The sequence below is a fragment of the Calliphora vicina genome, chromosome 5 (assembly GCF_958450345.1).
Source record: "Calliphora vicina chromosome 5, idCalVici1.1, whole genome shotgun sequence".
NCBI lineage: Eukaryota > Metazoa > Arthropoda > Insecta > Diptera > Calliphoridae > Calliphora > Calliphora vicina.
In genome coordinates, this window is record NC_088784.1 from 52829746 (window position 1) to 52842204 (window position 12459).

General features: G+C 30.2%; 1 protein-coding gene across 1 annotated transcript in view; it reads right to left on the reverse strand.

Annotated features, from left to right (window-relative positions):
* Positions 1-11170, reverse strand: part of Pde8 (phosphodiesterase 8) — a 73649-nt gene extending 62479 nt beyond the window's left edge. Inside the window, exons 1-2 of the mRNA XM_065514474.1 lie at positions 10761-11170; positions 66-2007 (exon numbers count right to left, since the gene is read on the reverse strand). Coding sequence (XP_065370546.1) covers positions 66-1688 — 1623 coding nt within the window. The 5' untranslated portion in view covers positions 1689-2007; positions 10761-11170. The remainder of the gene's footprint in view (positions 1-65; positions 2008-10760) is intronic.
* Positions 11171-12459: the final 1289 nt, after the last annotated feature.

A 12459-nucleotide genomic window follows, 5' to 3' on the forward strand; every position in this document is an offset into this window, starting at 1 on the left:
TTTTTTTTCAATTTAATATTGGAAAACAAATTAGTTTAGCTGGAATGCAGACAATCTAGACATACCTCTTGTTCACTATCAGTTTTTTTGCAAACTGTTGGATTTATTTCATTGACGGCATCTGTATTTTTGTTTTCCAAAATCAATTTTAGTTTGGGACATTTTGGTAGACGTCGTTCATATAAACCACATTTGGAATGGTCGATTCCAATTGAATGTGGATTTTTTCGACGCAAGACAACGTCGCCGATATCGGAGTCGGATGAATCATCGTGTTGCTGCAGTGACTGCCTCTGTTGAACTTTTTGTATGTTTGCTTCTGTTGGCATTAAGCGGACATGGTTATTTCCGCGAATGTGTCTACGATGTTGATGTTTACCTTCATAACGCTGTAGCAATTCGACCTTGTCATCAAGTGTTAGATTGTTGATGCGCAATGTATTGGCATCTAGATTGCGTATTACTTCCACTATTTCCGGTTGAACATTTCGTCCGAGGGTAAGTGGGTGCAGGTGTTTTGTTTGAGTGTCTGTTGGCAATGGCGTCATCACATCTTCACGTTCAGCAGCCACTTTGGCATCGTATTCAATTTCCTCCGGAGTCTTGGCTTCGGCAACTTCATTGTTTACTACAATTGATATATTGGTTGCTTCAGCGTTAGTGGGTGGCGATGGTGGTCGTGATAGAACCTTTGGTAATTTCAACAATTCCCTTTCGATTGAGGGTCGAGTGTTGCTGTTATTGTTATTGTTATGCCTTCCAGTCGTTGTTGGTCGCTTGAGTATCTCTTCGCTGGCGAACAACTCAATGTCTCGTGGCAGAGACAGAGGCAATGGACTGTTGATAAAACTCCTTCTATTGTCTTCGACAAATGATTTGTATTCCTGAATATAAGTGTGCGTTTTTTGTTCATTACTTTCGTCTGAATTATTATTGTTATTTCCTCTAGCAGTGCAAGATATTTGTGAGTTTGTTTCTTTACTTTGTTGCTGCTGTTGCAGCCGAATGTCGTTAGTTGGTTCTATCAAGTTTTTTTGGTCCGCTGTGGTTTCAATTTGCTGAATAAGTCTATCAGTTTCCGCATCATTCTTTCTAGTTGCGACCTGTAGTCCTTGGCTGTTCGCTTGCTGCAATGGGTTGACTGTGGTTTTATCTTTAAAACTATTATTTGCTTCTGAGAGCTCTACGATGGTATTAGTCTTGAAATTCCTTTGGTTGTTTTGGCTTTTTGGAGGAAAATTATATGGCTTTTGGGTGTCATTGTTAGCGGTAGCAGTACTTCCTAGACTTGGCGTCGTTTGGCTTGCCGTATTAACGACCTTCTGTTGTTTATCTGCCACAATGCCGCTTATCTTTCGATGTTCAATTACGTTTTTTCGATTATAGCCATTATCATTATCTACATCTACATCATCATCATCATTGTTGTTATTATTAATGCCCGGCTGCTTATCAAAATCGGTCGTAGCCGAACATTCGTTTACTATAACACATGCTATTCTTGTTGTTGTTGTTGTGGCTGTTTTTATTGTTGATGTTGCTCTGTATTCGGCATTATCGTCGTCGCCCTCAAAATGTCGTGGCGTTTGCAAGAATCCCTCTCCATTCAAACGACTGTGTTCAGGTTGACTTTGTTGTATTGGCTTTTTACGAAATACATTTGTAATTTTTGTGAAACAATTGCGCATCGTTGTAACACTTTCCCGATAAACAAAATAAAATTTCAGATTTACGAGTCTATTTCACTTGTTTGTTACAATATTTATTATATTGTTGTATTATGTGATTCAATTTATTGTGTTATTGATTGATGGATTGATTCACTGATTTCGATTTCGATTTTGTTTTTTTGTTTACTTTTTCATTGTATTTTAATTTATTATGTTTTCAATTTGGTTTTATTTTGTTTTGTTTTTATATGTATTTACATGGTGAATTCATATTTGCAGAACTAATTTTCTCTCTCATTTCTGTAATCTACTGTTACTCTTACTTTTGATATAATTCCTATAATTTATTATTTTAACTTTTATAATATTTTTATTATTTTATTTATTTGTTTTCGTCTTTCACTACTTGATCTTTTACAAAAAAAAAAAAAAAAAAACAAAAAAAACACATTTTCTGTAATAATTACTACGCATATCGCGGTTATATGTAGTTTGATAAGATAACAAAAGTATGTACATATGTATGTATATAATTTCTTCTATTGGAATATATTCAAAATCTCTTTTGCATTATTTTGTAACACACTCAAACACATTTGTTTATACTCGTATTCGAAATAACAAAAAAAAATGTATTTAAATAAATACATAATTCATATGTATGTATATATTAGGAGGTTCTTAAATTGGATATTTTCGATTTTCGGTGCTCATAAGTTCCTCCCTCAACCCCAAATGCTAAAAACTTGAGCATATTTTATGTAGTTTCGAATTTTGGGTCAAAATAAGATTTTCTCGTAAAACAAAATAGCTTTATCTCAGTTACAAAATGTGACAAATTATATCCAAATATTTACATTTGTTTGTTTATATATAAAAACAAATAGAAATTATTTATAAATTATAATATTTATGTTTAAACTTTTTCTGTGCATTTTGGAAAAAAGTTTAAAATACTTCTTTGGATCAAAAGTTGGTAGAATGATTTAGGTTCATATAGAACTCGTTTATGTCCAATTTCATCACGATATTAATTATTATAAAACAATTATGAATATTAAATTCATTTTCTGAGGGAGACCTTTTATGGGGACTAGGGAAAAATGTTGCATGACTTTCGCCATATTTTAAAATATAATCTTAGAGTACTTGGAACTAGAGTACATAGAACAGACAGACGAGCGGACATAGCTAGATCACCTTTGAATATTATGAGGACCCAGAATATATATACTTTTGTGGGTCTGTGATGAATTACTTCCCCCACCCCCCAAAAAACAATTTTTTTTGCATATACTGAACGAAGTCTAATTTACGCTTGTGAACATACTTCAGCTACGATGAAGCTCGTATATATTTTATGTAAAGGAAATATGACGAAAGTATGTATATTTTGTAAACGCTTTAGCTTGCTAACATAGTAAGTAACTTTATTTGGAAAAACCTCATCAAAAACTTTTTAAATATTGGTAACGGCTACTAGTTATTTCATGAGTGGACGTTACCCACCAAATTATTGTATTTAGCAGAATAGGGGGATAATTGTGATTCGAAGAGAAATTCGTATGTATGCATAATGCTTCGAAAATATTTTCTATCGAATCGCCTTTGACAAAATAACGAACCCAAACCTGGGTTGATGTACTAATTATGGATTAACGTTTAGCAGATTTCAAAGAAATTTGTTATTAAAATTATTTCTTAAAAAAAAGTTTTTTATTTTCAAATATTTAATTTCAGATTATTTCTTTGGAATGCTTATTAAGATTTTTTTTTTTTAAATATATTTAAATTTCTAGAACATTGATTACCCTTTTATATCTGGGGTCAAAATTATCCAAGACAGTAAAGTTAGATCTGTACACTTAAAATTATTTAAAATATTTCTGTATTCCACTATTACAAAAATTATATATTTGATTACTTCGACTTCAGTTACCTATGTTAGCCTTAAGTAAAAAATATAGTTTTAAAACTATTTTGTTCAATTCTAAAGTTACGGTCACACATGGCAAATATTTACTCAAAAAAGCGTAACCACTTTTTTAGCACAAATTTGTTTGACTTTGTTTACTCTTAAGCCTAGTACTCTGTTCATATCTGCGAAAAATTATGGTTTTTACATGCGAAAAATGTTATATGCAAAAATATGAAGCTGTTGGTTTTAATTTCGTGCGAAAGAAGTGCTGCTTATGTTATTTCGTGTGGAAAACTAAGATTGCCAGATGTATTTCACATGTTTTCCACAATAAGAACAGAGTACAGCTTTTGCGAAATTATTTCATTCCAAATATTTTATATGTAGTTTGACAGCATTTCGCACGAAATTTTGAAAAATTATAAAAAAATGTTTCGGAGAAAGTTTGAAGAATCAGTACATTGTATGGAAGTATCCATACCCACTGTTCCTATCCCAGCCATTTATATCTAAACTCCTTACAGTGATGAGAAATTAATTCATTAATTTAAAATATACTAAATTATTTTTTTTTACTTTCAAATGGTAGAATTACGTCCATTTTCAGACAATTTATGTAAAGTTTGATGAATATTGTAATTATGGTTTTCAAGTTGTTTAGAAATAACTATTTACTTTGTTTGGTAGATCACTCCTCCCCTGTTCCGATCCCTACCTTTTTTTTGTTAAACCGTATGCAGTGATAAGAAATTGATTCGTATAAAGTTTGAAGACTCACAATTATAGTTCTGCAGATATTCGAAAATACTTTGCATGGGAGGGGCCTCGGACACTAAATTAATTTTCAGCCAGACTATGTAAAACTATAAGTGAGATATTCGGACAATGTTTGAAGTATATCGTAGTTATAGTTCAGATGTTGGTAATAAACAATTTACATTGTATGGTGCCTCGCCCACTAATTCAATACAGCCATGTAAAATGCTAAAGCTCTCCAGATATTTGAAAATAATCATTTACTTTGTATGATCATTTACCTGTACCGATCCGCCCCGTTTTCGGTTAAACTTCATGGAGTTTTATAAGAAATCGATTTCTATAAAGTTTGAATATTGTCACAATTATAGTTCTGCAGATATTTGAAAATAACTATTTACTATATATGGGTGGTGCTACGCCCATTTATACAATCCCGCCCATTTTAAAGCAAGCCGTGCACAATGGTATCCCGCGAAGTTTTGTGACTTTCACAATGTTAGTTCACCAGATATTAAATATTATCTTTGTATGAAAGGTGCCACTTAAAATTTCAAAATAAAAAATAGTCTATTGATCGTTTCAAATACATAGGAATATAGGGTAAAAATGTCAATAGGGTCGGACCAGTAGTTTAGGCTCCTATAAGGAACAAATAAACAGACATAAATATGGATAAACACAAAATTTCTACCGTTTTTACCCCCCTGCAGGTAGACTTTTGAAAATATGTATTTCTAAATACATATTTTTTGACTATAGTGAGCTAAATTAAACATCTTTTCCTTTTAAACCATTATTTTTAGTTGTGATAAAGAGTAGCCTATTGATGCTTCCAAATAATAATCTATCTATGTTCGAAATTTAAATAAAATCGGTTCAGCCGTTTAGTATTTATTGTTTAAGAACTAAAGGTACTAATTTTACCGGTTTTCGCCCTGTTTATCCCTTTCTGGTCCAAGTATTGAAAAAAATAAGATATTGACGCTTCTAAGTAACGATCTATTTACGTTCCAAATTTCAATAAAATCGGTTCAGCCATTGGGGCGTGATGCTCAAACAAACCAACTTACAACGACATTTATATATTAATATGGATTGTCCTAATTAAAAAGAAATTTTGAAAATAAATAAAAGAATTAAAATATATTTTATTCAGTGGTTAAGCCCGACCATATAATACCCTAAATTCATAGTTGCCAGATTTGACGATTTTTGGTTTCAAAAATATCAAACTAGCGATTTGACGATTTCTTTCAGTATGAAAATATGGTACTATTTTATGAAATAGTTAAAGAATTTTCTCATTTTGTTGGTGAATAAGAAAAGCAATATTTAGATTTTGAATTTTGTCAATTAAAATTTTTCGATTTTAAATATTTTTTTGTAAATAAATTACTGAAATAAAACGGGAAAATACTACAGCAACTTTTTTTATTTTGACAAAATTTATTTAGAATATAATATCTTTAACCCATTCAATTGAAGCCGTTAAGCTTGAATTTATGCTTTAATTTCACGTATGCTTTAATTTATGTACGTTAAAATGATTTTTGGAAGCGGGTCTATATGGGACCTATGACTAATTATGGAGCGATCGTAACAAACTTTAGTGACATGAATTTTATATATATAAAATTATTTGGAGTGAAATTTGTGGAGATACATACACTATAAATTACACATGTATGACCAATAAAGTCCAATTTTGGAAGGACATATGTATGGGGGCTAGGTGAAACAATTGACCTATTTCAGCCAGTTTCAATAGGCTTGGTGCTTGGATGGGTATTATTTTTGGGAGTTACAAACATCTGCACAGTACGTTTGACTGCGGGTTATTATGGATTAAAAATGTCAAATTCAATAAGTATACAATTTTGGTAATAGTTCGGTTAAATAAATAAATTTCATGTAAAAAAAAGAGTTAAGAAAGTCCTAGAAATTTAAAACTACGTACACGTAATTTACGAATCTAAAGAAACAGTCTTCAATTATGGTAAAATAAAAATGCTTGTAATAAATTTTGACAATTGTCTAGAAAATATGGGTATAATTCCTTTTAATTAACGAATTAATAATTTAATTAAAATAAAATAATAAAAATTCTCACTATATTTTATTATTGGACTTGTATATATTACAATATCAAAAGTTTGTCAAAATTTCTATTAATTTGTCAAAAGTTTACTCTTCGACATACTTTGCTACCGTTTGGCACACACTCTTAAGGTAGGGTCACACATGGCAAATATTAGCCCAAAAAAGCGTAACCATTTTTTAGCACAAATTTGTTTGACGTGTTTACACTTGTAATTTTCAAACTAGTTTATGATCATAAGCAGCGTTGCCGCTTTGGTCCAATTGGACCAAAATTGGTAGTTTTATGTTAACTAATTGACTTTTGGTAGTTTGGTTGGTTTGTTTCGATTTTTGTCTCCCTTTTTGTAGGTTTGTTGAATAAGTATTTTTAAGAACAAAATAATAAAAATCATAACAAAAACACTATGTTAATCCAAAATAATAAAATGAATTATAACATATCAAGAGAATTATCTTGAATTTTTAGTTTAGTCAGGAATTTGTATGTTCAGTTCAAAAAATGACAAAGGGCTCGCAATACTTTTATTTTCTAATAATATTTTGTTCTGCTGTTTCAAAATTTCAGTTTCATCTTAAACTTTTAACTTCATACATTTGATTATATATTCTAAATCTTTCAAAATTACAACACATATTATTTAAATTGTGTGTAGTCATGGTTAAAGAAGTAATAAGTAATAGCCTGCGCTGAACAAAGTGGGCCTTATATGGCAGCTATGACCATTTATTTCTATATGAAGCGTATTTGTGTTGAATTTTGTCGGGATACCGACGCTTTTAGGAGTTTTACGCTCTTTAAAGTTATTGTAGAAGTGGGCCCTATATGGGAGCTATGGTCAATTATGAAACGAACCACACACAATTTTTAGGTGTGACATATTTATGATTGTAGTGTTATTAAATAATATTCTTGCTCTGGGTAATCAATCTTATTACAGCAATAATATAATTTTCATTTAATTATTAATTTTGAAACGAATCCAAATAGCATTTCTCAAATATTTAAAATTCGGTAGGTTTTGGTAGTTTTTAATCGGAAATTTGGTAAGAAAAATATTTGAGTGGCAACGCTGATCATGAGCTACTTTCATAAACTATACAGTTTACATCTGTATTTTAGGCAGTTAAGTGGTTTATTTTTCACAAGTCATAAAGCAGCTGACTTCAATATAAACAAGTAAGAAAGTATGGTCGGTCAAGCCCGACCATATAATACCCTACACTAAGTAAAAGAGCAAACTAATTTTTCTTTTAAATTTTCAATAATTTATATTTTTGAGTGATTTTCGGAAGTGGGGTTATATGGGGGCTATGACCAATTATGGACCGATCACCATGAAATTAGGTCATGTGATTTATGTCTATATTAAAGTTAACTATGTTGAATTTTGTGTGTTTACCAACATTTTTAAGCGATTTATGCACGTTAAAGTGATTTTCGGAAGCGGGTCTAAATGGGAGCTATGACTAATTATGGACCGATCGTAACAAAATTTGGTGACATGAATTTTGTATATATAAAACTTATTTGGAGCGGAATTTGTGGAGATACATATATAAGTTAAACATTTATGACCGATAAAGTCCAATTTCGGGAGGACATTCGTATGGGGGCTAGGTGAAATAGTGGACCGATTTCAGCCAGTTTCAATAGGCTTGGTCCTTGAGCCGAAAAAATAATGTGTACCAAATTTGATCGAAATATCTTCAAAATTGCGACCTGTACTCTGCGCACAAGGTTTACATGGACAGCCAGCCAGCCAGCCAACCAGACGGACGGACGGACGGACGGACATCGCTTAATCGACTCAGAAAGTGATTCTAAGTCGATCGGTATACTTTAAGGTGGGTGTTAGACTAATATTTTTGGGCGTTACAAACATCTGCACAAACGCATAATACCCTCCCCACTATGGTGGTGTAGGGTATAAAAATTTAATACAAATATGGACGTTGCACAGTGGTATGAGAAAAAAATAGAGGGAAATAAATCTGTAACTTCTAAACCCTTAGTTCGATTTGAATGAATTTTCACATGCGCAAAGAGGAAGTATTGTCGAGTTCAAGTTTTGAATTTGGACCTCATGAGCCCACAAGGAGCTGGGCAAACTAGGACTCGACTACACTTCCTCTTTACGCGTGTGAAATTTCATTCAAATCGGACTGAGGGTTTAGAAGTTACATATTTATTTCCATCTTTTTTTTTCTCATACCACTGTGCGTTGTTAAGAAAAAACGTTGCTGCACGTACATATAAACATACCTTTCATTTTCGTTGTCCATATTATATAAAAAACACTTTTTAATAAATTGTTTAAACTTTTTCTTACATGCATTGAACACATTCAAGACAACAGGCTACACGACTACACGAACACAAATTCTGCTGGTTACAGTTGTAGTCGTGTGGCAGCTACTGAATTATTTTAAAGACGACAGCTACAAAGTAAACAGCTGGTGCCACTTTAATAAAAAATAACCATACAAAAATTCCAAAGTAATTAAGATTGAAACAATTATTTCGAGTAAAAATATATATATGGTTATAATTAATTATGTACCTGTTATTAATTTATTTCAATATGTTTATCAGAAACTTCTCTTAATTAAGTAAAAAAAATATATTTTTTTAAGCACTAATTTAATTTATATTTTTTTATTATAATGGCAACACTATTTCTGTTTTGTAGTTGTCAAAAATATAAATTAGCCTAATTCCGCTACATCAGCATGAGTAGTCGTGTGGCCGTGTAGCTGTGCTATCGTTAAAATAATCGTCTTCATATAAACGTGTGTGTTTTATTTTTGACAGATTGAAATTGGTAGCCTGCTGTCTTGAATGTGTTTAATGCAACAGTTTGGCTATTTTTAAAAAAAAAAACTGTTTTTATATTTTTGAGCAAATGTCAAATGTTATCAGCGTTTCCAGAAAAATGTTGAAAAACAGAGTTGCATTAGCAAAAACTCGTTGCTTGTAACTAGTTTATCTCAAAAGCTAGTTACAAACCTGTTTTTGTTTTGTATGGATAAACAAGTTTCTCAAACTAGTTTATCACCATAAACAACTTATAACATGTTTATGGCGTAGGTGTAAATGCACTATTACAAGTGTTTTGTAAGATCAAACGGCATCAAATAAAACTAATTTTCTTGTTTTGAATCATCCTCAGTAAAATACGTTTTTGAAATAAATAAAAGAATTCAAATGTATTTTATTTAATGATTACGTCTTTTTCGTCAAATATTTGTCATGTGTGAACCTACCTATAGTTAAACTATTTTTATGAGTCAGAAAATTTTTATATTTTATAATACAAAAACTAATTGGATTTTTTATTATTGCTACTTTGACCCATAACTCGAAACATCAGATAAAATGTGATACCTCTACGTTATCCGATTTTATTAAAATTTTCAGTATTTGGATTTTCGATGACAGACATATTATATGTCATTGGGTATTTATGTACGTATCGTTACTTTATTATAGAAAGGCCCTAACTCGTGTTTTTTAAAGTCGATATTTTTAGGATAAATAAGATATATGAGCGGACCATTTATCGAAATAAATGAAAATCTGGGCTTACAAAAAAAAAAAAAAAACACGTGTTGGGCCTATCTATATTAAGGTAACGATATGTATGTTGATGTTTTACCCATTTTTGAAAGCGCTTTCACATGATTGTATTATTAGGTTTGTCAATTAAGCCAGTCTATTAAATATGTACATATATGCTCTAACATTAGAAAAGAAATGCTTTAATTATTCAAATATTTAGAACAGATTTCATTTATTATAAGCATTTTCGATTAAATTCCATTGAAATTTCGATCGATTTGTTAATGCTTTATCTCTGGACACTTGAATAATATAAAAGAAAAATTGTGAGATTTTATGTTTAAATAAAACACAAATCACAAATCCATAATAATGAACTTTAAATGCCAACGATCTATGGTTTATTATTTAATTATAATAAACATCATTATTCAGTGCAATGGGAACTTGACAATTCAATACAGATAATATTATTATTATTATATTAGCGACAATAAAGTTCATTTAGTTATTCCCGTTTGCCGGCAAGTAGAAAACTCCAGGAGATCAAGAACCCCTAATATGTACAATGTTATTTAATAAAGATAATTTTTTTTGATAATATACTATACATATATAAATATATATTATAAACATATGTATATATATATATTTTTGTTATTTATTTCATGGAGATGTTGACGTCAAAATTGAGCTAGTTGTTTTTTTTTGCAAATAATTAGTTTCTTTTTTTAATTTATATGTATTGTTTTACTTTAATTATATAATGTTTAATCACTGGCATTTAATTTAATTATTTTTGAATATTAATGAAATTATTTAAACAATTTTATATTTATTTCTTTGTTGTTAAAATCACGCTCAGTTAAACATTTTATTAAATTTTGCTAAAGCGCGTCTTCTAATATCACAAAACATTTCACGATCCGATTCAACATTATTTCGTACTCAAAAGATGTGCATAATTGTAATTATGTACTTTTGTAATTTTTAATAGGTGCTAACTTAAAGTGGTTTGATTGGACGCACGATTTACTAATTTCTTGTGTGACTTTTACTTTACTCGCTCGACAAAATACTAAACGGTTCGGCCAAAGAATTTTACTAATAATGAAAAATCTTGAAACAAGTAAAACAAAAACCACAACAAATAAATAATATGTATGTACGTACGTACGACTAATAAGAATGAATTTCTTGAAAAACACTTTACTGTATTTTCAGTGGGTTCTCAATAAAAATGATTTAATTGTATTGCCAATAATTACTCGTTGAATAGTGAGTGCAAGTGTTTGCTTCTTTCAATATACAGTTATCAGCAAAAGTATACCTGCGAGTATAATTTGAAGGTACATCTATGAATCGATTTTCATTAAAAACTGAAAAACTAATACATTGTTGGTTAAGATATTTTCATAATTAAAAAAATACAGTTTTCAATAAAATGCTCCGTAATCGAGTTTCTCGAAAAATTCTATCAGAAAAGTAATCGAAAAAATAATTAAATTTTTTTTAAAATAAAGTCATCAAACACAAAAGTTATAGTATTTTTTCTTTTATTTAATTTCGCTAAGTAAACATTACTACAAGTTCACAATATGTATTAAGGCCTAGTTAGTTTGTACGTTCCGTTCCGTTCCGTTCCGAATCAGCTGTTTTGTTTTTAGCATAGGGAAAGTTGTGTATGTCGTTAGTTTTTCTGTAACGTTGCCGTTCTGTTGCGGATGAATCTGTTGAAAACAGAATTTTGTCCGCAACGTTAAGTGACAGCTAAAACAGCTGTTATCATATATACACAAAAATGCCAACAATATGAAGACAGTGGTGCCAACATTTTTGAAAGGGTAATATTTATTATTAACAAAAGAATAAAAAATATAATATTTTCAAAAAAACATTGAAATTTAATAAAATGAATATAAATTTCTTTTAATGTATGTACTATGTGTGTAAAAAAATTAGTTTAAATTAAATGATTAACAAAAAATATATGTATGTATTTATAAAAATGTTCACAATAATATGTTGAAGGTCTAAATACAAAAAACACTAAAAATAGTAACAAAATCACCAAGATGGTTTTTTGGTTATTATTTTAAAAACAGCTGATACGATCTTACGGAAAAACTAACTACAATATAACATCATTCAGAACGGCACAGAACAGAAACGTTACAGAACGCAAAGACTAATGGAGCCTTTAGGCTTAAAATTGGCGTACCACTATTTTCACCATTTACTGTACGCACAAATTCATATTATTATTGATTGGCTTGCTTTAGTTGAGAGATGGGTGAGAAATAATTTTTAATATCAGAGCTGGACAATTAAATGTTCATATTGTACTTGTTTTAACTGTTATTGTACAAAAATATTTCATTGAAGGCAAGTATTTTACTTACAACAACCGCTTATAAATATTTCATCATCTTAAAACTATTACATAATTGATG